This window comes from Ranitomeya imitator, chromosome 7 (assembly GCF_032444005.1).
Source record: "Ranitomeya imitator isolate aRanImi1 chromosome 7, aRanImi1.pri, whole genome shotgun sequence".
Taxonomy (NCBI): Eukaryota; Metazoa; Chordata; class Amphibia; order Anura; family Dendrobatidae; genus Ranitomeya; species Ranitomeya imitator.
The window spans coordinates 37,551,589-37,578,035 of record NC_091288.1 but is presented as its reverse complement, the minus strand read 5'-3'; the positions used below and the strand labels follow the sequence as shown (position 1 = coordinate 37,578,035).

The 26,447-nt window shown below is 42.4% G+C and overlaps 1 protein-coding gene across 3 annotated transcripts in view; it reads right to left on the bottom strand.

Annotated features, from left to right (window-relative positions):
- CSRNP3 (cysteine and serine rich nuclear protein 3) overlaps positions 1–26,447 on the bottom strand; it is a 135,279-nt gene that overhangs the window by 29,425 nt on the left and 79,407 nt on the right. For 2 of the 3 annotated variants that reach the window (XM_069733066.1, XM_069733067.1), the window contains one exon: positions 1,415–1,585. In XM_069733066.1, coding sequence (XP_069589167.1) covers positions 1,415–1,562 — 148 coding nt within the window. In that variant the 5' untranslated portion in view covers positions 1,563–1,585. Of the gene's footprint in view, positions 1–1,414; positions 1,586–17,729; positions 18,001–26,447 lie in introns of those variants that run through there. The other variant, XM_069733068.1, reaches the window with a different exon arrangement.

Below are 26,447 nucleotides of genomic sequence, written 5' to 3'. Positions count from 1 at the left end.
AGGCAGTAGGGAGTCAATAAGCATGAGATCGGAGGTCACGTCCTATGGACAAAGCAAAAGCGTAAGAGAAAAAGCCACTCTATCGACGTGATGTCAGCAAAGTCAGCTGAATTGTCGGCAGGAGCGGTCTGTGACCGCTCTGTGCCAGCGAAAAACAGCACCAGGCACAACAATCTAACTGTTCATGCTTAGGCAATGGTTTTGTTTCCTTCTACAAAGTCACAGATATCCTATTTACCTAAAAAATGTACAAGTCTTACAACAATTATACTACAGGAGGCGGAAAGGGGTAGTGCCACTGATTGGTGTGCAAAAAGACATATCTGCTTAACAGATACCTGCTCCACAATACACAATGTAGGTCTCAAATGCATCCCGGATTCAGAAAGAAAAAAAAAAAATTATATATATATATATATATATATATATATATATTATATATATATTTTAAACTATTTTTTTTGTTTTACTCATTTATATAGCGCCATTAATTCCAGAGCGCTTTACAGACATTATTGGCACTGTCCCAGATAGGGAATTTAGAATGTGAGCCCCATCAGTATGTGTTTGGAGTGTGGGAGGAAACTGGAGAAAACTCACACGAACATGTGGAGAATATGCAAACTCCTTGCAGATGTGGTCCTTGATGAGATTTGAACCCGGGACCCCAGGACTGAGCCACCCCTATACAACCATTTTACATTAGAACACTAAAGTCAAAGATTTTCTCTAATAAAATATTGCTGGCTCCCATTGAATCTTTGCAATGGATCAGTTAAAAATAGACGTAAATTTGAAGTACAACGTCTGCCTTCTGTTTTACACAGATCCACATTGACTTTAATGGCAGAGCTGAATTTGCAAAACAGATGACAATAAATACTTATTCTAAGTTTGTATATACAAAAATGGGAAAAAAATAAAAAATAAAAGTTGCTCCAGAATAAAATTTCAAAAGGTTTTTATTTAATAAATGCTAAAATAGCATGGCACTAGGCGTGGACGCCAACCGCAATCGCGGCCTTTATCGGAGGCCGAAATAAATAAATCATTTTGGAATTTTATTCTAGAGCAGGAACACTACTTTATCGTATACGCAAACGTTTGATCAGGACGGAGTTCCGTGCACCTGGAGGATCCAAGTTGATGAGCTGACCTTTTCCCACACCGTTGGTTATTCTAAGTTTCATGGACTGGAGACATGGAACTGGTTTCCTTTTAATTTGATGCATGTATGGATTATTGAAACTACGGGGTAGTATGCAGATTGTGTGTGAATGCAGCACAAGCAAGTCAAAGCTCAAAAAAATAAATAAAGATATAGAATTATTTGCCTCCTTTGCATAATTGCCAAACAAAGGTTTGTCTCATTGTCAAAACTGGTGACATAAATAAGTGAAAACCTGACACATACGTGTAAAGTGACTGGAATTGGACGGGTTGATGCTGTCACTGCTGTCTCCGCTTTCACAACTGGAGATGTCATCATCTGACTCCTGGACAGAAGAACAAGGTGAAGATCCATCAACTTCTTCAAACTTCCTCTTTAAAATGCCACTCATAGCTGCGGCACTGTCACATGCACCTGAAGGGAAGGAAGTTGACATGACATTACTCGACTAAAAATAAAAAAAAATTATATATATTTCAACTAAATTAGGATTATCTACAGGATGAAATTTTTAGCAGACAAGATCTGGGCTAGGAAGCTACACTTAAACCTCCGCAAAACACAATGCCTTTTCTTAAAGCATTGTCCACACATAATGAGGGTATGTAGACTAGAAAAGACTAATGTGCCGGCGTCCACATGATCCGAGGTTTACTGGTCACCCGCAGACATTAGCAAATCAGAATACGAACAATCAATATAGACAGATGGCAGATCAGCGAGGTTCAGTAACCAGATTGACTTGTTTTGCCAATTTTTTACCGGTCAAATATTTCTCCACCCCCCCTCCCCAGTACTGGTACTTAGGACAAACTAAGGATATAAATTATGGCACAATGTGCAGGGCAGACTCTGGCAGAATGCAAACAAAGTGAAGGAAAGAGTATAAAATATTTAGATAAAAAAAAAAAAAAAAAAACCACACACACACAACATACGATAACCAATTATATCAACCAGGTGATAACGATCATCGTTTTTATATAGAGGTTGAAATACTCAAACTGAAACAGTGGCTTAAAACTGGGTGAGAAACAGCCAAACTCTGCTACAGTGGGGAGGTTATAGAAGACAGTTTCAGGTCATAGTTCATACCCCTTGATAAAACTGAGCACAACAACGAAGTTCTACTGTATCAGCAAGGTCTATACAAGGCAAAGACTTCTAAGCAAATTTAAGTTTCAAGATGTGTTTCAGCTCTTTTGTAAAAGCACTGAGAAATAGGACATAGAAACATTACCAACTGACCACCATATATATGAAACTGGAGTGCAGAAAAATGGCAGCATGTGTGCTGGACTGGAGTCAAAACGTGAAATATTTTGCTGTAACAGAGGGCAGTTTGTTCACAGAAATTCACAATGAGTGCACGCAGGAAACAATGAAACATGGTTGAAGTTCCTTGTAAGTTTGGCATGAGCAACCAATCGAAGCATGCTGCAACTACACCCGAGAATGGGATCACCCGCACCCATATAAATGTATGGGTGCATGTGACACATGGCACTGCACTCGGATATCAGAGTGCAGTGGGATATACGCAGACAATGGAGGAGATGTAGAAATTGCTTTCTCCGTCTCCTCCGCAGCTGTGCTCCCATCCTATCATGCGAACAGGAGCCAAGTGTCATAAGCTTATCACAGGCAATGCCCTCGTATGAGAGACTCATCGGATGTCATAATCTAATGGAACCCCGGCTTTACACTACTTCCCTGCAGAGTTTCTTCAAAACTAGGCGTAAGAGCATTTAGAAGAATTGCAGTTTTGAAGGCAAAAGGCAGTCACCCCAAATATTGGACTGGATTTAGATTTCTCTTTTCTTCACTTTTTTTTTTTTTTTTTTTTTTAACAAAAAGCAAACTTACCCCTAATTTGTAATACATTCTTACTTTGTTGCAATTTTCTACAACTGCTTAAGATATTTGCACAGAACTCTATGTTGCAAAAATATTTGAAATTTGTAGCAATTCATCAATTGATTCTTCAGTAAATATATTGACCGTCCGCAGACAATTAAGTTAAGGTCGGGGTCACATTTGCAAGTTCAATGCGAGAATCTCGTGCGAGTCTCTCGCATCAAGTCCCAGCACCGCCGCCGGCACTCGGGACTAAAGCGTGTGGCTGTATGTATTCCTATGCAGCTGAACTCTCCGATCCCGAGTGCCGGGACTTGATGTGCGAGTTACTCACATTGAACTCGCAAGTGTGACCTTGGCCTATGATACATTCTTTGGATAAGGCAATGCTTGGAAAAAAAACCACCAAATTTGAGAGATATAACTGTCTCTTAAAAGCACAGATGTTATTTTTTTTGCGTCACCACACAAGATCCATAACTTTTATTTTGTATTAAAAGAAATGTAAATCAGACTTCACATGGTGAGCGGGGCAAGTGACAGCAGACCTATAGATCATATCACGCACCTGTGGATTAGGGCATTTGTGCTGGGGAGCTTGCAGGCAGAAATATACGAATATATAAGCTCTACTCACCTCCTGCTGCTGAGGTACATACACCTGAATGAATTTGGGAGACAAGGTTTTTTATCTTTTGTTAAATCCCCCGCCCTATAAACTATTTTATTAGGTATTTTAAGACATAAGGGCAAATTCACCATTAATGTTTCACCAGCATTCCAGCTTTGGCTGCAAGAAATGGTCATAGGATGTTTCGCCCCCAGCAGTTCACCCCCGGGTACATCCTGTTTGTGACGCCAAGTTGAGTTGCCCGCCAGGGCAGTGAGGTACTCGGTACTGGGTCTGGTACTTGAAGGGGACGTCATGGTGGCTGCGACCTGGTCTGTGGCCCTGGGCACCCAAGTAAGGGGAAAGGTTTTTAAAGGGAGTTTAAGAATAAAAAGTTTATTCGTGACGCCACCTGTGGTATTCGGTCAGTAGGGACCGACACTGCTCTGGGGTGATGGTATGGAAGCTGGATGGTATATCTTCCCACAGGTGAAATAAATGTACCCGGGGCGAACTGCTGGGGGTGAAACATCCAAATCTCGCAAGAAATACAAATATATATATATATATATATATATATATATATATATATATATATATATATATATATATACACACACACACACATATTTTGAATTGGACTGGAAGGTAAAGGAATAAAATCACTACAATGTTTTGTTTTCTCTTTACATTCACCCCAGTAGTACTCTTTTTTTTTTTTTTTTTAATTCTCCTGTAATCCCTCCACCAAGTAAGGAAGTACTGATTTATCCCTCCATCCTCCCCAGCCATCTCACCTTCTCTTCTGACTGGTTCCTTCGCATTCAAGCCTTTTTCTCCAGATGCACACGGCCACACCATGTCCTATCCTACTCCCACCTTCTAACGCTCTCTCTGCTGCTCCTCATTGCTGGTGACATATCCCAAAATCCTGGCCCTCCTCAACACATCCCCAGACTCATTTCTAACCACCTGCCATGATCCTCCACACGTCCCCCACCCCAGCAACAAACGTGGTGGAGGAGTTGGCTTGCTCCTGTCCGACACCTGCTCCTTTAACCCAATTCCACTACCCCCTCTGATTCTCTCCCCTCGTTTGAGGCACACTCTGTCCAAATCTACTCCCCCTCCAACTGGCTGTAATCTACTGCCCCCCAGAACTAGCCATCTCCACCTTTTTCGACCACTTCATGACCTGGCAGCTTGGTTTCCTCTCTTCTGACATCCCCACTATCATAGGCGACTTCAACATCCCCATTGACACTTCCACCTCAGCTGCCTCTAAACTTTAAATCGCTCACTGCCTCTTTTGGCCTCACTCAATGGTCCTCTGCGGCCACTCACAAAGATGGTTACACACTGGACCTCATCTTCACCAGCCTCCGTTCCCTTACTAACTCATCCCTCCCCCTGTCTTACCACAAACTACGGACATTCTCTTCCCTCTCCTAGTGCGCAACCCCCACTCCACAAACTCACTTACCCACCCTCGCCTGATATCTCTTCTCCCTTATGTCTCAAAACTACTGGAACAGCATGTTCATCATGAACTGTCCTCCCACCTTTCTTCCTGCTCCCTCTGACCGCTTACAATCTAGCTTCCGACTGCATTACTCAACTGAAACTGCCCTAACTAAAGTCACCAATGACCTACTAACCGCCAAGAGTAAGCGACACTACTCTGTCCTCCTCCTGGACCTGTCTTCGACACATTCCCTCTTGCTAAAGATTCTCTTATCTCTTGGCATCACAGACTTGGCCCTATACTGGATCTCGTCATATCCAACAGACTGAACATTCAGTGTCTCCCTCTCCCACACCACCTCCTCACCTCGCCCCGTCTGTCTGTGTTCCCCAAGGCTCAGTCCTAGGGCCCCTGCTCTTCTCCATCTAAACCTTTGGACTGGGACACTTCATAGAATCCCTCGGTTTACAGCATCATCTCTACGCCGATGACACACAGATCTACCTCTCTGGACCTGACCTCACTTCCTTGCTGACCAAAATCCCACAATGTCTGTCTGCTACTTCAGCTTCCTTTTCTGCTCGCTTTCTAAAACTGAACATGGACAAAACAGAAATCATCTTTCCCTCATCTCACTCTATCCCTCCACCAGACCTCGCTATCAATGTCAATGATAGTCCCACACGCCCGGTGCCTCGGTGTGATCCCCGACTCTGCCCTCTCAAGCCACATATCCAAGCCCTTGCCTCCTCCTGTCGACTCAAAAGATATTTCCTGGATCAGTGCATTCCTTGACCATGAAACCACAAAAACACTAGTACACGCCTTATCTCCCACCTCAACTACTGCAACTTCCTACTCTTTGGCCTCCCCTTTAGCACCTCTCCAATCCATCCTACACTCTGCTGCCCAATTAAATCACCTGTCTCCCCGTTATTCCCCAGCCTCCCCTCTCTGCCAAGCCCTTCACTGGCTTCCTATTGTCCAGAAGCTCCAGTACAAAACCCTAACTATGACATACAAGCCATCCACAACCAGTTTCCTCCATACATCTGTGACATGGTCTCCCGGTATTTACCTACACTCAACCTTCGATCCTCTCAAGATCTCCTTCTCTACTCCCCTCTTATCTCTTCTTCCCACACCCGAGACTTCTCCCGTGCTTCCCCCATACTCTGGAACTCTCTACCCCAACACATCAGACTCTCGGCCTACCACGGAAACCTTCAAAAAGAACCTGAATATCCACCTCTTCTGACAAGTCTGCAGTGATCCTTAAGGTACCGTCACACTAGACGATATCGCTAGCGATCCGTGACGTTGCAGCGTCCTGGCTAGCGATATCGTCCAGTGTGACAGGCAGCAGCGATCAGGCCCCTGCTGTGCTGTCGCTGGTCGGGGAAGAAAGTCCAGAACTTTATTTCGTCGCTGGACTCCCCGCAGACATTGCTGAATCGGTGTGTGTGACACCGATTCAGCGATGTCTTCACTGGTAACCAGGGTAAACATCGGGTAACTAAGCGCAGGGCCGCGCTTAGTAACCCGATGTTTACCCTGGTTACCATCCTAAAAGTAAAAAAAACAAACAGTACATACTTACCTACAGCCGTCTGTCCTCCAGCGCTGTGCTCTGCACTCCTCCTGCACTGGCTGTGAGCGTCGGTCAGCCAGAAAGCAGAGCGGTGACGTCACCGCTCTGCTTTCCGGCCGCTGTGCTCACACAGACAGTACAGGAGGAGTGCAGAGCACAGCGCTGGAGGACAGACGGCTGTAGGTAAGTATGTAGTGTTTGTTTTTTTTACTTTTAGGATGGTAACCAGGGTAAACATCGGGTTACTAAGCGCGGCCCTGCGCTTAGTTACCCGATGTTTACCCTGGTTACCGGCATTGTTGGTCGCTGGAGAGCGGTCTGTGTGACAGCTCTCCAGTGACCAAACAGCGACGCTGCAGCGATTCGGATCGTTGTCGGTATCGCTGCAGCGTCGCTAAGTGTGACGGTACCTTTAGTCTGTTGAACCGCCACACGACCAGCTCTACTCTCTCCTAGTGTATCCTCACCCATCCCCTGCAGACTGAGCCCTCACGGGCAGGGTTCCCTCTCCCTCTGTACTTGTGTGTACGCGCCTTGTTTTACTCATGTTTATTGTACTTGTCTATAATTGCCCCTTCCACATGTAATGCGCCATGGAATAAATGGCACTATAAAAAAAAATAATAAAAAAATATAAGAAATATAGGACACCAGCAGTAACTATTTTCTGTTCAACCTTTGCAATAAGCCTTATTTAGCTTCCTCTTGTCTTAGATGGCATGCTGGAAGTGATGGATGGTCAGCATAATTCACTCTGTCTAAGGATACGCATATGTCTTTTTGAAATTCAGATTCACCTGACAACCCACGTGAAACTGCAAAAAAAAAAAAAACACACACATGACCACAATAAGAAGAATGATTATCGACATGGTAATGTCAAAATAACTTGGGCACATTTTCCGTCCTTTGTAACTTCTTTCAATCGCTTCAGGCTTCGAAAACCGCTTCAGAGAAAAACACCACCGGCATTTTCCTGAAAGGTCTTCTGCTTCAAAAACAATGTGGCTACAGATTATTAGTAGATGATTTCAACTGCTGGTCTAGACAATATCCACAGAGGCCATGTTCACACGTTCAATATTTGTAAGCAAAAAAAAAAAAAAAATCTGTAGTGGAACAATCATAGGAAAAGTATAATAGAAACACGTCACCACTTCTGTATTTTTCACCCACTCCTGGTTTTAGCTTACAAATACTGAACGTGTCCCAAGAGTGATCTTCTCCACTCCTTTACCTAGATGCAAAGATTTATAAGGCTACGTGCCCAAAACTGGAACTGGCAACGCTTTAGAGGCAACACATGTTCACTGCGTCCAAAGCGCTGCTGTCCATTGGATGTACAGTACATTGCATGGGGTAAAATTTCCCTTGCAGAGACCCTAGTCTCCGCAAAAGTAATTGACATGCTGCGGTCTGGAAAGACACGCCACATGCCCGTCTCTGCAGGCATCGGTGCACGCATAGTGGGCATGGGATTTCTTGAAATCCTACCCACTATGCTGTAGCATCTGGCTGCACAAGTACACAGCTTTGAACACACAGCGATTACTGATCATGTGTACATACCCTCAAAGTTTACAAAGCCTGAGCAAATAAAAGATTTATTCTAAAAATGCTGATAAAGTGCACAAGTCAGAGGCTTTTACAGACATGACACTACCTACTGGCAATTAAAAAGTATAAATAAAGCTTACAGAATAAAGTGACACAAAGTGTATACAAACCACAATTGGTAATCCCTTCAAGGAAAATTGTGGTGTACAAACAAGACACTACACAACATGGAGCCATGTACGTTTTTGTTGGCGTCATTTTGACCCTTGACACCACAGTTCTATGGGTCAGAGAAGGGAATAAAATAAATAAATAAAAAAAAAAAAAAATCAGACCACGCAGATGGAACCATTGTGCAATCAGTCTTATGTTTTGACACCACTCCAGCACCTTTAAAAGTATATGATTAGAATACCCCTTTAAGCAAAAATGATATGGTCATTGAAAAGCCGAAAATATGGTCTCTTCTGGATGTGAGAAAAATAAAAGGAATATATCCTAGAGCATTGAAAAATTGACAGGCACATCAAAAACATGAATGCCTTTGATGTCTTTCCCATGCACTTTGAAGCAAGAACCAAGACTTCATACAGATGGCTGGAAGAATGTTGAAAATGTGTGAAAAAAAATATAAAAATATTAGTATGTACTGGGTCCCAAAACCTGCTACAGAATGATGTTTTCAGAAAGCAAAGATATCATCTGAAATATTTTCTGACAGTACCTTTGATGCAGGCTACATACAAGATTATAATATGTATTATTTCTCATGGCCGAAAGGGTTGGCTCCATTGAAATTGGTCAAGAAAATTAAGCATTTCTCCCAGAAAATTATTGCAATTACACATGTTTTGTTATACACCTGTTTATTTCCTCGCTGTGTAGTGGAACAGAAGGCGCATAGTGGACATAAATTAACACAACCGCCCCCCCCCCCAAAAAAAAATAAATAAATAAAAAAAGGGGGCTAGACAAAATTGCCGACATCTTTCCAAAATTATGGATAAACAACTTGGTTTCAAGCATTTGAGGCTCATCCACTCACCTGTGGCAAATAACCAGTGTGGGCAATATGAAAAAAAAAATAATAATAATAATTCATCCCACATGAAACCAGGTAAATAGGGAAAATCTTACTCAGTCTTGGCATTTTGCGTGCCACACTCAGCATGGAGAGCAGAAAAAGGAGAACTGTGTGAGGAATTTAGAACCAAAATTGTTAAACAATATCAACAATCTCCAGAGAACGTGATGTTGCTTTGTCCAAGGTGCGCAACAATCAAGAAGTTTCCAACCCATGGAACTGTAGCTGATCTCTGGGGATGTCGGTGGCAGAGAAAAATTGATGAAATGTCGCAACGTAGGATATCAAATCAAGTTCCAGAGGCATTCAAGCTGTCCTACAGGCGCAGGGTGCATCATTGTCATTGTGAATTATCTGTCGACATCTGAACGACAGGCCATGGCAGGAGACCCAGGAGGACCCCACTGCTGAGAAAGACAGTTTGCCAAAAATCCTTCTGGGAAAGTCTTGTGGACAGAGGAGACCAACAGAGCTTTTTGGTAAAGCATATCATTATAATGTTTACCGAAAACAAAAACGAGGCTAACAAAGAAAAGAACACCAAATATTAAGCTGAGATTGCCAACAATTTTGTCCATCTGATTGTTGTGATTGGACATGTCACACACAATTTGCCTTCCCAACCCCCTCTTTTTTGTGCTCTTCCAATGTACACAAACACAGGTGTATAACAAAAGATATATAATGGCAATTTTCCTGAAGAAATATTTCATTCTCTGGAACAATGTCAAGGATTCCAACACTTTTGGCCATAATATGCAGCCGCTTCTCACAAAATTAGAATATCAAAAAGTTTATTTCAGTTCTCAAATACAAAAAGTGAATCTCATTATATAGAGTCATTACAAACAGAGTGATCTATTTCAAGTGTTTATTTCTGTTAATGTTGATGATTATGGCGTACAGCCAATGAAAACTCAAAAGTCATTATCTCGGTAAATTCGAATAATTAACAAAAATTCCCTGCAACGGCTTCTTAAAGGGAACCTGTCACCTGAATTTGGCGGGACTGGTTTTGGGTCATATGGGCGGAGTTTTCGGGTGTTTGATTCACCCTTTCCTTACCTGCTGGCTGCATGCTGGCTGCAATATTGGATTGAAGTTCATTCTCTGTCCTCCGTAGTACACACCTGCGCAAAGTAATCTTACCTTGCGCAGGCGTGTACTATGGAGGACAGAGAATGAACTTCAATCCAATATTTCGGCCAGCATGCAGCCAGCAGGTACGGAAAGGGTGAATCAAACACCCGAAAACTCCGCCCATATGACCCAAAACTGGTCCCGCCAAATTCAGGTGACAGGTTCCCTTTAAGCATTTTATAGGGTCCCTTAGTCTGTTTCAGAAGGCTCCACAATCATGGGGGGAAGACTGCTGACTTGACAGGTGTCCAAAAGGCAGTCACTGACACTCCACAAGGAGGGTAAGCCGCAAAAGGTCATTGCTAAAGAAGCTGACTGCTCACAGAGTGATGCATCCAAGCATATTAATGGACAGTTGAGTGGAATGAAAAAGTGTGGTAGAAGAAGGTGCACAAGCAATTGTGATATCTACAGGCTTGAAAATTATTGTTAAGAAAAGGCTATTCAAATATTTGGGGGAGATTTATAACGAGTGGACTGCTGCTGGAGTCATTGCTTCAAGAGCCACCACACACAGATGTATCTAGGACATGGGCTACAAGTGTCGCATTCCTTGTGTCAAGTCACTCATGACCAATAGACAACACCAGAATTGTCTTAGGCTAGGTTCACATTGCATTAATGGGTTAACGCTAACGGACTCTGTTGCATGGCGAAATTGTCAAAATTAACGCCATGAAATGGGTCCGTTAGCGCACCCATTGACGGCAATGTGATTCTGATCTTTAGCGCATGCCATTTTCGGCACGCGCTAGCGATGTGCCGTTATTTTCGGACGGACCTCGGACGCTGCTTGCAGCGTTCGAGGTCCGTTCCTCGCTAGCGCAGATTGGGGATCTGCGCTAGCGGGAATCGGCAAACGCAATCCCTATAGATACATTGCATTAGCGCAATCCGCTAGCGCTAAGCGCTAAACGGATTGCCCCAACGCAATGTGAACCTAGCCTTACCTGGGCCAAGGAGAAAAAAAAAAAAAAAAAGAACTGGACTGTTGCTCAGTGGTCCAAGGTGTTTTCAGATGAAAGTAAATTTTGCATCTCATTTGTAAATCAAGGTCCCAGAGTCTGGAGGAAGAGTGGAGAGGCCACAATCCAAACTGCTTGAGGTTTAAGCAATGTGCACACGTTGCGGATTTTGCTGTGGATCCGCAGCAGTATTCCATGCATTGTACAGTACCATGTAAACGTATGGAAAACAAAATCCGCAGTGCACATATTGCAGAAGATACCGCTTGAAAACGCTGCGCTGTATTTTCCACAGCATGTCAATTCTTTGTGCGGATTCTGCAGCGGTTTACACCGGCTCCTCAATAGGAATCCGCAGAGCGTTTTACAAAAACGGTGCGGAAAATTCCGCACACGAATCCGCACCGTGTGCACATAGCCTGAGTGGGAAGTTTCCACAATCAGTGATGGTTTGGGGAGCCATGCTATTTGCTGGTGTAGGTCCACACTGTTTTGTCAAGCCCAAAGTCAACGCAACCATCTACCAGGAAATTTTAGCGCACTTCAGGCTTCCCTCAAGCTTCTTGGAGATGGAAAAATTTTTATCCATCAGGACTTGTCACCTGTCCACACTGCCAAAAGTACCAATACCTCGTTTAAAAACAATAGTATTACTGTTCTTGATTGACCAGCCAACTTACCTGACCTTAACCCCATAGAGAATCTGTGGGGTATTGTCAAGAGCAGGGGTGTCAAACTGCATTCCTCGAGGGCTGCAAACAGGTCATGTTTTCAGGATTTTCTTGTATTGCACAGGTGATAATTTAATCACCAACTCATTATTTGTGTAGGTGATTAAATTATCACCTGTGCAGTACAAGGAAATCCTGAAAACATGACCTGTTTGCAGCCCTCGAGGAATGCAGTTTGACAGCCATGGTCAAGAGGAGGATGAGAGACACCAGACCCAACAATGCAGACAAGCTGAAGGCTGCTATCAAGGCAACCTGGGCTTCCATAACACCTCAGCAGTGCCACAGGCTGATCGCCTCCATACCACGCCGCATTGATGCAGTAACTGTTGCAAAAGGAGCTCCGACAAGGTACTGAGTGCATTTACTGAACAATGAACATACGTTTCAGTAGGCCAACATATCAGATTTTTCGAGCTGGTGTTAGAATGTCTTCTAATTTACTGAAATAATGACTTATGTTTTCATTGGCTGGCTGTAAGCCATAATCATCAACATTAACAGAAATAAACACTTGAAATAGAGCACTGTTTGTAATGACTATATATAATATACGAATTTCACGTTTTGTATTGAAGAGCTGAAATAAATTAACTTTTTGATGAGAGAAGAACCTGTATATATCTCAGGTGGCACGATTGTGTATTACAGCATAGTAAGGCTGCTTTTACACTTACCTTTTTTTTGCGCCAGTTATTGCAGGCCATAATCGCCGCAATTTTCAAGGTCTGCCACAATATCAGACGGCAAAAAACTTGCCGATCACAGTTTCAGGTTTCTAATACTATAGAAAAAGTATTGGGGAAAACAAAAAGCAAAACAGTGGTTCGCAAAACCGGAAGTCACAGTGCGCCGCAAAAACAACCTTCCTTTGTTTTTGCGGCCCCATTGATTTTCAATGGGGCCAGTGTCCGTAAGCCGTGAAATATATTGAGCAAGCTCAATATTTTTTCTTGGCTGGAAAAAATGACCCTCATGGCGTACGCTCCTATGAATTTTTGCAGCCCATTTTTACGGCCCCATAGAAATGCATGGGGGGGGCACAAAAACGGGTCAAAAAAGCAAGGCAATTGTAAAACCAGCCTAAATGGAAGGCAACAAGCACCCTTATTCATCTTCCTGGGCTCAGTGTGAATGAACCCTTAGCCAAATGATCAGGTTTTCAAGTGAACATTGCCTCAGGATACACTTTTTTTTTGGATGGTGGGATTTAATTGTTTTTTTCCCCTCTAGATCAGTTAAAAGGCCCCAAAAACATAACACCTTGTTTGGAGCAGATTTCAAAACAAAAACTGCGCCACCACCACGACCAGATTTTGCTTAAAAAAAATAACTTTGTATGTAGCAATTTTTAGAATTTACTATAGACTTTGTAGTTCTTGTATGGGGTTGAAGTTTTTTGACGTTTTACTGGCATTTTTTCAAATTAATAGTTTTCCTTTACAGTCTCTTTTTTTCCCCCAAAAGAAAAAAAAAAAAAAAAGCAAGTCTGGTTTCTTAAAGACGGCCTAGGCCGTATGTTACAGAGTAGGTGGTCCTCAGTTCGATACCCTCTATCTGCAGGGTGTCTATATGTGTGGGTCCCATTCTGCCAGAACAGAACCCAGACATGTATCGCTTGGCCAGCCTTTCTTTAGAAAGCGATAAAGGATATTCGAGAAGTCTTGTCTGACCAAATAAGTAATTACGTTCTAAGACTCAAACTCCATTTAATGTATGTTGCACTAAGTGTACGTTGCGGCCAGTCCTACAGACTTTCACTAGGGCTACACATGCTCGGTCACGGCTCCATTAAAACTTCTCCTTAAAGGGAACCTGTCACCTGAATTTGGCAGGACTGGTTTTGGGTGTTTGATTCACCCTTTCCTTACCCGCTGGCTGTATGCTGGCTGCAATATTGGATTGAAGTTCATGCTCTGTCCTCCTGCACAAGCCAAGATTGCTTTGCACAGGCATGTACTATGGAGGACAGAGAATGAACTTCAATCCAATATTGCAGCCAGCATGCAGCCAGCGGGTAAGGAAAGGGTGAATCAAACACCCGAAAACTCCGCCCATATGACCCAAAACCAGTCCCGCCAAATTCAGGTGACAGAGTCCCTTTAAGCCTTATTCAGACCTCTATGGGGCTGTTGGCATGTCTAATGTATTTGTTGCAGATCCCAAGTCTCCATTTTTCCAAGGACACGTCTGTTTAACAACTAGTATGGAGGAGAAAAAAACATCCTGGACAGCAATGAGATGGCATCAATGTGCATTCTCCGATATCCTTTCCAATGTTAAATTGCAAAGCTTTTTCTATCCATACATGAATAACACTGATGGTAAAAAAAAAAAAAAAAAAAACTACACTGAGAAAACACTGGTGACACTCCTACCATTTATTTTTTGCACACATGAACAAACATGGACGTTTGAACGATGCCTTAATGTGTTCAGGCAGCGAGGAGTCTTAAAGGCAGGATAACCGGACCACTGATCAATAAGCAGGGACCCGAGCAAATTCGTTCAACTCTTAATTATCCTGAAGTAGTCCGCCATAGTGTACTAATTAAGATTAAATGGAAATGCAATGGATGAGGGGGCGTTTGTACGTAAAGGCCGGATTAAGGCCCCAAATTTTGGGATGCCCATGGGTAAAAGATACGAAAATTAAGTTTGCAGGACCCAGGTCACTTTTCAATGGTCATTGGACAGGAACCACCTCCTACTTGCCGACATCCCTGGCTCCTCATTTGAGTAGCCAGCCTGGCACAACAAAATCATTGCTGCACCGTCACACACACAAAAAAAAAAAAAAAAAGAAGGGCTGGTTCTCAGGTTTCCGTTCCAGTGGTCATTGAATACTGACCTGACCAAATGGAGAATGGTCCATCTCTGCCCACAAGGACACCATCTGTTTAATGGATACCCCCATCCCAATAATTCACACTGTAGGAAGATATGGGTCCATTTACAAACACCCATCTAGAAAAGGTGAATCTCAAAGGAAAAATTGCCAGAAGAATTCTGGAAACCTCTTAAATAAAATTAATTACTTCTTACAAAAAAAAATGGAAAAATTGTTCCTATTCCTAATATGCAAGGAAGCTTTTCTTGAGCAAACCACTATAGCTTCTGGCACGTTGAGTGTAATCCTGTTGCTTTTTGGACAACATCTGATGTCAACCAGTGTGTCTATTCTTTTGAATGAAACAAGACAATTCAGTGCTGACGATTCCACAGGGACACAACAGAGATTAATTGACACAGTGAGCCATGTTCACTTCTTACTATTGGCAAATTCCAATTTTTTGACCATATAAAATAAAATAAAATTCTAAAATTAAAAGTGGTTATAACTAGCATTTTAAATGCATTTGGTTTGTAACCCCTTTTCAAATGTACGGCACACCATGGGAAAAAAAAAAAAAAAAATAGTACAGAATATGAATAATAGCTATACAACACATGGAAGGTATAGTATGTCAAGTATTACCAAAAACTGGAGTATTACATTGAGACATCCTTTTTAAATTTCTCTAATTCTACAGCATTTCACCTCTATGAAATTTTAGTAAAATACAATGTTGAGAAGTCATTTTAGAAATCACTTGTCTATTGCTTTACTAATCAACAAAATTCAAAAATGAAATTGTGCTTCTGTTACGGTAAATACATTTAAGTTATTTTTTTTTTGTCCCCCCTCACTAATTGATCAGCTAATGAAAGTCATAACTACATAGTTGGTCACAGACAGTTATCACATATGTAATATTTAGGCCTGACAAAATACTGAAAGCCATTTTGTTTTCTGTTGCACATTCTTGAAAACATAGTATAGAATTATAAGTCATAGGTTAAAAATGCAATGCTTAAAAATGCAAAAAAAAAAATAAAAAATATTAGGAAGTCTAACCCCATGATACGTTTTTGTCTTTTTATATACACAGCTAAGAATCTAAAACTATAAAAACGTACAATCATTGTGTAAAAAAAAAAAAAAAAAAAAAAAATGACAGCAGATACATGCATCAATGAAAGTAGCATTGCACTTGGATGCAAGGAATTCAGCTTTTGTAACCCATGATGCAAACAAATTAATCATCCTTAAGATTTAAAAAAAACAAAAAACCCAACACATTGATTTTCCTAGATTTATCCCAATAAACTAAATGACATGTCAACTTATGGGTCAAAATTAGTTTTTTTTTTTATATATATTGCTACATTTGGCTTGCAATAAAACAGTTTGCAATAGAATCATTTAAAAAGACAAAAAAAAAAAAAACCAAACAAATAATGAACGCTAGGTTTGCTGAACGTCATCGCAAGAGCCTTCATTTAGAGCGTAGTGCTGTATTGCATGGTTGGTTAATTATGGCACAAGATCCTTTCAGATCAAATCTAGGCTACCTTAATTAAACATGCGCGCTCCCTTAGTAAAGGGCCCTGCAATAGCATGCAGTGGTTTTCCCCATTCAGCTTTTTCATCAGTACAATGACCTTTAATCCCGGAGCGCCTCCCCTGTGTCTCTGCAGTTAAACCTAGCATTGTGGATTCATTTACATAATGCCTGAACTTGTCCAAACAGCTGGAAGCAAAAAAAAAAAAAAATAAAATAAATGAGCATGTAATGTCAGCATATAAAACACAAGACAAAAATAATAAAGAGTAACTGTAAGTCATTAGAATTATTAACTCACCATTTTATATAAAATAGTTACATAATATGATGCCTATACAATTTAAAAAAAAAAAAAAAAAAGGGGAAGGGTTTGTAATTAAAATATTTTTATTTCATTTTACATTTTTTTATTTTTTGGTTTGTTCCCTGTCCAGGCAGTAAAAGCATTTGTTTAAGAAATATAAAATTCCAAGACATTTCCATTTCCAACTCTCTGGTTGAATTTGCATAGTCAGCAATTGTAATGGAAATGAGCCCAAAAAGACAAAGGCTCTTTAATTGAAAGCGGACCTCCCTAATGTATAAAATTAAAGCTTTGGATGTGTTTGTATGGTCTAGGATAAATATAGTGTTTAGGCAGGCCATTTTCAGATTCCCTGTTATCAGAACATTGCCATGTTATGGCTGTCACAAAGAAAGATATTAATATATATATATATATATATATATATATATATATATATATATATATATATTCTAGAAGAAGTTATTTTTTTTTTATTATATAGTCACATTAGTAATGCATTTAAATGAAAAATTGTGTATATTCTCTAAAAAAAACAAAAAAAAACAAAATGCCTTTTATGAAACAAATTAAAAATACAAAAAAACAAAACAAAACAAAAACCCTCTATAGTTTCCTAAAATGAAATGTTTTCCTATAATTAGTCAAGCACAATAGGCCTAACAGACACACATTTGCATTTTGCAATTGGTGACAAACCCATATTTCCATACATAATACTCCGTGGGCAAATGAAGGGTGATCAACACAATGTCTACATTATGCATTTAAAAAAAAAAAAAAAAAAAAAAAAAAAAAAACACATGATCGACGGCATAAAACATAAAAAAAAAAATCCTGACGGAGACAGGAAATAAGAAACCGACCTGCTTAAACTGCTGCTTGCCAATCCATGTACTCTCGATATGAATAAATCCTAATTATAATCCACGGAATGAATGGTGATATATACGACACCACACGGTCACAATTGGTCGTTACCGCCTGTATGTGGATAAAGCATTTTTTTTTTTTCTTGAAAATTTCCCAAAGCAGGATTTTCTAGCCGGTAGCGTATGCTTTATTGTTCAGCGTAAGAGCCCCTAGTCTGCACAAAGACTCATTACCTACTGCTTGTAGAACAGCTCCAGCCTCACTGAGCTCGCCTGTATTGTGATCACATGGGAGTCTTGTCTGAAAAAGCCAGGCTTCCGCTGATTTCACTGTCTATGGATATTTTTATCAGCTGAATCCTAGCAAGAGGAAGGGCCAGCAAATCAGTCAAGCTGTTTGAAGTCATTAATCCACTACAAATCAAGGAAAATCCTCAATAACGTGTTTTTCCGTGGAAAGAAAGAAAAAAATGTAGCTCTTGATGGAATTTCTGGAGAATTAGCATATCGCCATATATAACTGGCCATAAATCATTTTTATAGGCGTTTTCATCAAGATACTAGAATATGATATGCATAGAAAGTAATTAGCTCAGAGCAACATGGGATCAGTCACCCAAGGAGAAATTATATTTCGAGGATTTCTTTATAGCATGTAAACAAATCCGTATATTAAGAAATAAGGAATTCCGAATTTCATTTTAGGGCTCGTTCACACTGGCGTATAAATTGAACTAATGCAATGCAACAAAACATTGCATTGCACTCTGGCCAATGTTAGCAAATGAGTCAGTGCTCATATGAGAGTTTTTTTCTCAGCTCAGATTGGGCTGAGAAAAAAAATGGCAGCATGCTGTAATTGTCTGTGAGAATCTGACTGTACGCACCAACGCAAGTCAATGATTGCGAGAAAACAAAATTGCATGGCGCACAAACCATGTGTGGACAGTCTGATTTTTTACTCACACATCTCAAAGGAAACATTTCATCAACCAATGGAGCTTCCCAGCCTATTAATGTAATCTCACAGCTGTCTGCTTAGCCTTTACTGGCCATTAAAAAAGTGGGTACCATAAAAAATTACATGGGGTCCCCTCTATTTTTAATAACCAACAAAGGCTAAGCAAACAGCTGCAGGCTGATATTAATAGGCTGAGAAGGTCCATGGATAATGGCCTCTTCCCAGCTGAATAAGACCAGCTGTCAGCAGCAGTTTTTTAACAATTAGATTTAAAGAAACACCTACCCAGTGAAACATATAATAATAACTAGCTTTTTCCAGGAAGCTAACGCTCGGCACGCTCATTGCTATCTAATTAACGCTGCTGGTGATTAAAGTAAAGTAAATAATGACAACATTCAATAGCGCTTACGCAGGTGGTAAATTAACTTAAAAAGAAGTTAATAACAGTGTGGGGACGGAGCCTTGTGCGGTAATGTGTGGGGACAGAGCCTCGTGCGGTAATGTGTGGGGACGGAGCCTCGTGCGGTAATGTGTGGGGACGGAGCCTCGTGCGGTAATGTGTGGGGACGGAGCCTCGTGTGGTAATGTGTGGGGACGGAGCCTCGTGTGGTAATGTGTGGGGACGGAGCCTCGTGTGGTAATGTGTGGGGACGGAGACTCGTGTGGTAATGTGTGGGGACGGAGCCTCGTGTGGTAATGTGTGGTGATGGAGCCTCGTGTGGTAATGTGTGGGGACGGAGCCTCGTGTGGTAATATGTGGGGATGGAGCCTCGTGTGGTAATGTGTGGGGACGGAGCCTCGTGTGATAATGTGGGGGGTGGGATTATGTGTGGTGATGTGTTGGGGGGTGGGATTATGTGTGGGGGGCGGGATTATGTGTGATGTGGTGGGGAGGATTATGTGTGGTGATGTGGCGTGGAGGTGGGATTATGTGTGGTAATGTGATGGGGGGCGGGATTATGTGTGTTGATGTGGTGGCGGGGATTATGTGTGGTGATGTGGTGTGGAGGCGGGATTATGTGTGGTGATGTGGTGGGGGGCGAGATTATGTGTGGTGATGTGTTGGGGGGCAGGATTATGTGTGGTAATGTGGTGGGGGCGGAATTATGTGTGGTAATGGGGACAGGATTATGTGTGGTGATGTGTTGGGGGGCGGGATTATGTGTGGTGATGTGGTGGGGGGCGGGATTATGTGTGGTGATGTGGTGGGGGGCGGGATTATGTGTGGTGATTTGGTAGGGGGGTGGGATTATGTGTGGTGATGTGGTGGGGGGCAGGATTATGTGTGGTGATGTGGTGGGGGGCGGGATTATGTGTGGTAATGTGGTGGGGGGTGGGATTATGTGTGGTAATGGGGGGCGGGATTATGTGTGGTGATGTGGTGGGGGGGCGGGATTATGTGTGGTGATGTGGTGGGCGGGCGGTATTATGTGTGGTGATGTGGTGGGGGGGCGGAATTGTGTGTGGTGTTGTGGTGTCTATTTTGTGTGGTAATGTGGTGGTGGGGGATTGTGTGTGGTATTGTGGTGGGGGGGCAGGATTGTGTGTGGTAATGTGGTCGGGGTGGGATTATGTAACATAGTAACATAGTAACATAGTTAGTAAGGCCGAAAAAAGACATTTGTCCATCCAGTTCAGCCTATATTCCATCATAATAAATCCCCAGATCTACGTCCTTCTACAGAACCTAATAATTGTATGATACAATATTGTTCTGCTCCAGGAAGACATCCAGGCCTCTCTTGAACCCCTCGACTGAGTTCACCATCACCACCTCCTCAGGCAAGCAATTCCAGATTCTCACTGCCCTAACAGTAAAGAATCCTCTTCTATGTTGGTGGAAAAACCTTCTCTCCTCCAGACGCAAAGAATGCCCCCTTGTGCCCGTCACCTTCCTTGGTATAAACAGATCCTCAGCGAGATATTTGTATTGTCCCCTTATATACTTATACATGGTTATTAGATCGCCCCTCAGTCGTCTTTTTTCTAGACTAAATAATCCTAATTTCGCTAATCTATCTGGGTATTGTAGTTCTCCCATCCCCTTTATTAATTTTGTTGCCCTCCTTTGTACTCTCTCTAGTTCCATTATATCCTTCCTGAGCACCGGTGCCCAAAACTGGACACAGTACTCCATGTGCGGTCTAACTAGGGATTTGTACAGAGGCAGTATAATGCTCTCATCATGTGTATCCAGACCTCTTTTAATGCACCCCATGATCCTGTTGGCCTTGTGTGGTGATGTGGTGGGAGGCGGTATTATGTGTGGTGATGTGGGGGGGCGGAATTGTGTGTGGTGATGTGGTGTGGATTGTGTGTGGTAATGTGGTGGGGGGGCGGGATTGTGTGTGGTAATGTGGTCGGGGTGGGATTGTGTGTGGTAATGCGGTGGGGGGTGGGATTGTGTATGGTAATGGGGTGGGGGGCGGGATTATGTGTGGTAATGTGGTGGGGCGGCGGGATTATGTGTGGTGATGGGGTGGGCGGGCGGTATTATGTTTGGTGATGTGGTGGGGGGCGGGATTGTGTGTGGTGGTGTGGATTGTGTGTGGTAATGTGGTGGGGGGCGGGATTGTGCGTGGTAATGTGGTGGGGGGTGGGATTGTGCATGGTAATGTGGTGGGGGCAGGATTGTGCGTGGTAATGTGGTGGGGGTGGGATTGTGTGTGGTAATGGGGTGGGGGGCGGGATTATGTGTGGTGATGTGGTGGGGGTCAGAGCTACTGTGCAGGGGGTGGGATTAGCGAGTAATCACGATGCCTCTTATATATATAATATTTATTTTTATACAGCACTAACATATTCCACAGCGCTTTACAGTTTGCACACAATATCATCACTGTCCCCAATGGGGCTCACAATCTAAATAGCTAATTATCATCAATTAACATTGAACAAAAAAACCTATCAATAACCCTGCAATATACCTATCTTTTACCTGCCTTGCTGTGGAGGTTGGCACCCTAGAAGACGATTTGTTTGGGCCCCCACTCACCAGAGACCGTCCCTCGCTTCCCAGTTAAATCCCTATCAATATAGGTTGGAAAACAATGTCATGACAGAACAGAGATGAAAAACCTATCATAAAAAATAATAATGTAGAACCAGTAGGTACTTTTTGCAGGTTAGTTGTAGACAGATACATAACCAAAAGATAATCAACAAAAATTAATATATCCACTGTCATGACATGCACTCCGACAATTAAGTATGATGCATAATAACCTGCCCCAATAAATAAAACAGGACAATATGAAGTTTATAAATCATTTATCAACCAATTGTGAAAAATAAAAAAGGATTCACTTATCATGAGCCGGAATACCCTGACAGCTGACGTGTTTCCCCGCTGTCGCGGTTCATCAGGAGGTCCGAGAGATAGTATAGATGCTCAAGATGCCAGATGCCATGATGATGGATGGCCAAGGAGCCCCATTCAGAGATTGAAGCTCCACAGACTGGAGCTGCATCCACTGACGGTTCCCATACTGCATAGCACGAAAACCTAGCAGATATGATGAGTGATGACATCAGTAAGGTTATTGTAGTTCACAGTTTAGTAACCTTACTGACATCACCGCTCGCAGTTTGAGAACTTACAGCCGGTTCTCACACTGCTTTGCTTTTGTAGGTTTCTGTACACGTAAAAAAATGGGCTTTCTTCCTGTCTTGATCTGTTTTTGCAACCAAAATTTGTGCATTGGAGTGTGAGGGACGATAGTTGCAGTGGAGTTGCGCCAAACTATTCAAAAAAATCGCAACTGATCATTCAGACCAAGGTATCATTCACACGTCTTTTTTTTTCCCCCACATACAAGCGCTAGTCTTTGTTTTCATTGATATCACTGGCACCTGTGATAGTCTACGGTGACATTCATATGTCCATGATTGTTCATGGACTTAGCGCTTCATGAAAAATCATGGAGACATGTCTGACTCGAAAATCGAATTAAAGTTGGCAATGCAAGTCTATGGGTCTGTGAATAAAATCAGACCACAATAGGATGTCAGTCAGATTTTCACGGGATGTCAGAATGGAGAAGGTGAATAATTTTTTTTTGTCTTTAAGTACAAGAAAAGTGATGGCAATCGGACCACACTTTGCTCAAATTCTCATGATACATTTATCAGAGTCTGATCCCAAAAATCGTTTTTTTTCTCGTACATGAGATAAAATGATATATGAGTGATCTAGAATTGATAGACTCTACCCAAAAATGGAAAACCAAAAATATAACAGGCGAGAACATATAAAATGAGATTAAAAAAGGCACAAATGCATTTAGAAATAAACAAAAGGTGCAACAAATGGACAAAAAAAACAGGCTCAAAGGAAGAATTGGGACCTATTTGTTTCCATATAAAGAAACAACTGAAAAAAATATTGTTGAAAAGCTTAAAAAAAGTCATTGTTTTCTTCTGAAAAGACCACTTCTATGTCATGTTTCTGTATTAATTTTGGCATGGAAAACTGTTGAAACTATAGGGCTTGATTTACACTTGCAGTTTTTGTTGTAGGATGCCTTTGAGAAATAGCCAGGAATGGATCCCAGAGGACTGAGATGTATGAAGGAAAGGCTAATAAATCACTTTTGTTTTGTATCTTTTCATGCTTGGCTTGAAAACTGTATATGTGATTCTGCCTTGATGAAAAATTCAAATCTGCACCAAAATGCATCAAACATGGGGAAACACGCATAGACGAAATGCAGCAAACACGCAATAATCAGACAGGATTGTCATGTGCGCTATGTGGTGCGGATAACTGAAGAAAATTAACAAAAAAAAGCAGTAGAAAAAATGCAACATTTGTGCTACGTGTAAACACAGCCTCAGTATTACATTTTTATTATTGTTTTATGGGTTTATGTGAAGTAAAAATATCAATCACACAATTTTTTCATCATTTAGCGATTGCTGTAAATAATCTGATCACTGTGTTGTGCAGGTTGTTACAATTACAGAGACACCAAACATGTCTATGTTATTTGCTGATTTGGGATGTTTATTTTTTTTTTAAAGCATGTCAAAATTAACATTATTGTAATTGTTTTCACTATTTTTTAGCCATTTTATAGGAAGAAAAAGAAAATCTCTTTTATTCTCTCTGTAGAATACAAAGACATAAAAGTACACTGCTATGTCCAATGTATTTCTATGTATCAGCATAATCTGCTTGTGGAGTTAGAGCCTGCAATACAGATCAAGTATACACAATTCTCTCAGCAACATCACCAGCACCTGGGGACCACTAGCATTAGATCCTGCCTGGTTCAAGACCCGGGGAGAAAGAGAAAATACAATTTTTGCAATTGCTTTTTATTGTTTTTAGTAGTTTTATAGGAGCAAAAATATCTAACTTTTTCTTCACCACAGTGTACAAGTACAAACAAATACACTGCTCAATACAATGTACATGTATTATCTGCTTCTGGGTTCACTTTCTGCAATGCATCTCAAGATTACTAAATTCTCCAATGTTTGTCATTATATGCTGAGGCTTATAGCTAGCGCTGCTGCCTGAGGACATGGAGACACAAGTTTGAGCCCTGTGGAGACCAGATCACAGGACAACTGAATAATTTAATTTACGTCAATGCCGAAAGATGTGGCCCTGCCCCCGTGGAGGAGGAGCTATAGAGCAATGAATATGTCGGAGAGTATTAGAAGCCGGGACAAAGCCATGACATGCTGGGATGGCGGGACTGGGCCCTCAAATTGGGTCATTCCCACTGAATTCGGGATGGTTGGGAGCTGTGGGGAGATCACGCCCTCTCTCTGTTGGAATCACTCAAGGCTCTGTCCTGGGGCCCCTACTTTTTCCATCTATACCCTTGGCCTAGGACAACTCATAAAGTCCCATGGCTTCCAGTACCACCTGTATGCGGAGAACACTCAGATCTACCTCTCTGGCCCAGATATCACCCCGGAGTGTCCGTCAGCCATATCCTCCTTCTTCACCTCTCGCTTACTAAAACTCAATGTAGACAAAACCGAACTAATCATCTTTCCCCCATCTCGCATATCCCCCATACCTGATCTGTCTATTATGGTAAAAGGCATCACGCTCTCTCCCGCACCTGAAATCCGCTGCCTCAGGGTAACTCTCGACCCTGCCCTGTCCTTCAAACTGCACGTCCAAGCTCTTGCCACCTCCTGTCACCTCCAACTCAAAAATATTGCCAGAATCTGTCCCTTCCTCAGCCCAGAATCTACCAAAATTCTTGTGCATGCCCTCATCATCTCCCGCCTCGATTACTGCAAACTCTCCTCTGTGGCCTCCCCGCTAACTCTCTTCACCGCTCCAGTCTGTCATCAACTCTGCTGCCCGGCTAATCCACCTCTCTCCTCATTACTCCCCTGCTTCTCCCCTCTGCAAATCCCTCCACTGGCTGCCAATTCTCCAACGAATCCAGTTCAAACTACTAACACTCATTTACAAAGCCATCCAAAGCCTGTCCCCTCCCTATATTTCTGAACTAATCTCCCAATATCTTCTCTCACATAATCTCTGATCCTCCCAAGACCTCCTACTCTCCTCCACACTTATTCGTTCCTCACACAACCGCTTCCAAGATTTCTCCCAAATATCCCCCATCCTCTGGAATTCCACACCTCAACACATTCGATTATCCACCACCCTTGTATCCTACAGACAGAACCTGAAAACCCATCTCTTCAGGAAAGTCTATAGCCTGCCATAACCATTCTGCCGCCTCACCACCACCCGAGCTGCCGCCTCACCACTAGCTGCAGCACCCCCGACCGTCTGTCTCTTCCCCATTATCCCATAGAATGTAAGTCCGCAAGGACAGGGTCCTCTCCCCTCTGTACCAGTCTGTCACTGTAAATTTGTTTACTTTAAACGATATCTATAACTCTGTACGTAACCACTTTCTCATGTACAGCACCATGGAATTAATGGTGCTATATAAATAACTAAAAATAATAATAATCTCACCACTAGGGTTGAGCGAAACGGGTCGAAATTTTTCAAAAGTCGCCGACTTTTGGCAAGGTCGGGTTTCATGAAACCCGACCCGACCCCAGTGTGGGGTCGGCCATGAAGTTGGCGATCTTTTGAATCTAGAATCGGAATTCCGATACCGATTCCCGATATGTTTAAGATATCGGGAATTGGTATCGGAATTCAGATTTAAGTGTAAAATAAAGAATTAAAACAAAAAGTATCGCAATACTTACCCTCTGACGCGCCCTGGTACTAACCGGGAACCTTCCTTCCTTAGAATCAGCCTTCCAGGACCCTGCGGTGACGTCGCGGTAACGTCGCGGCTTGTGATTGGCCGCGCGGCCGCCCATGTGACCGCTCGCGCGGCCAATCACAAGCTGCGACGTCACCGAAGGTCCTGGAAGGGCTGATTCTTAGGAAGGAAGGCTGCCGGAAAGAAGCAGGGCGCGTCCGAGGGTGAGTATATTCCTATTAGGTATATACTCACCCTCGGACGCGCCCTGCTTCTTTCCGGCAGCCTTCCTTCCTAAGAATCAGCCCTTCCAGGACCTTCGGTGACGTCGCGGGTGACGTCGCGGCTTGTGATTGGCCGCGCAAGCGGTCACATGGGCGGCCGCGGGGTGAGTATATTCCTATTAGGTATATACTCACCCTCGGACGCGCCCTGCTTCTTTCCGGCAGCCTTCCTTCCTAAGAATCAGCCCTTCCAGGACCTTCGGTGACGTCGCGGCTTGTGATTGGCCGCGCGAGCGGTCACATGGGCGGCCGCGTGGCCAAT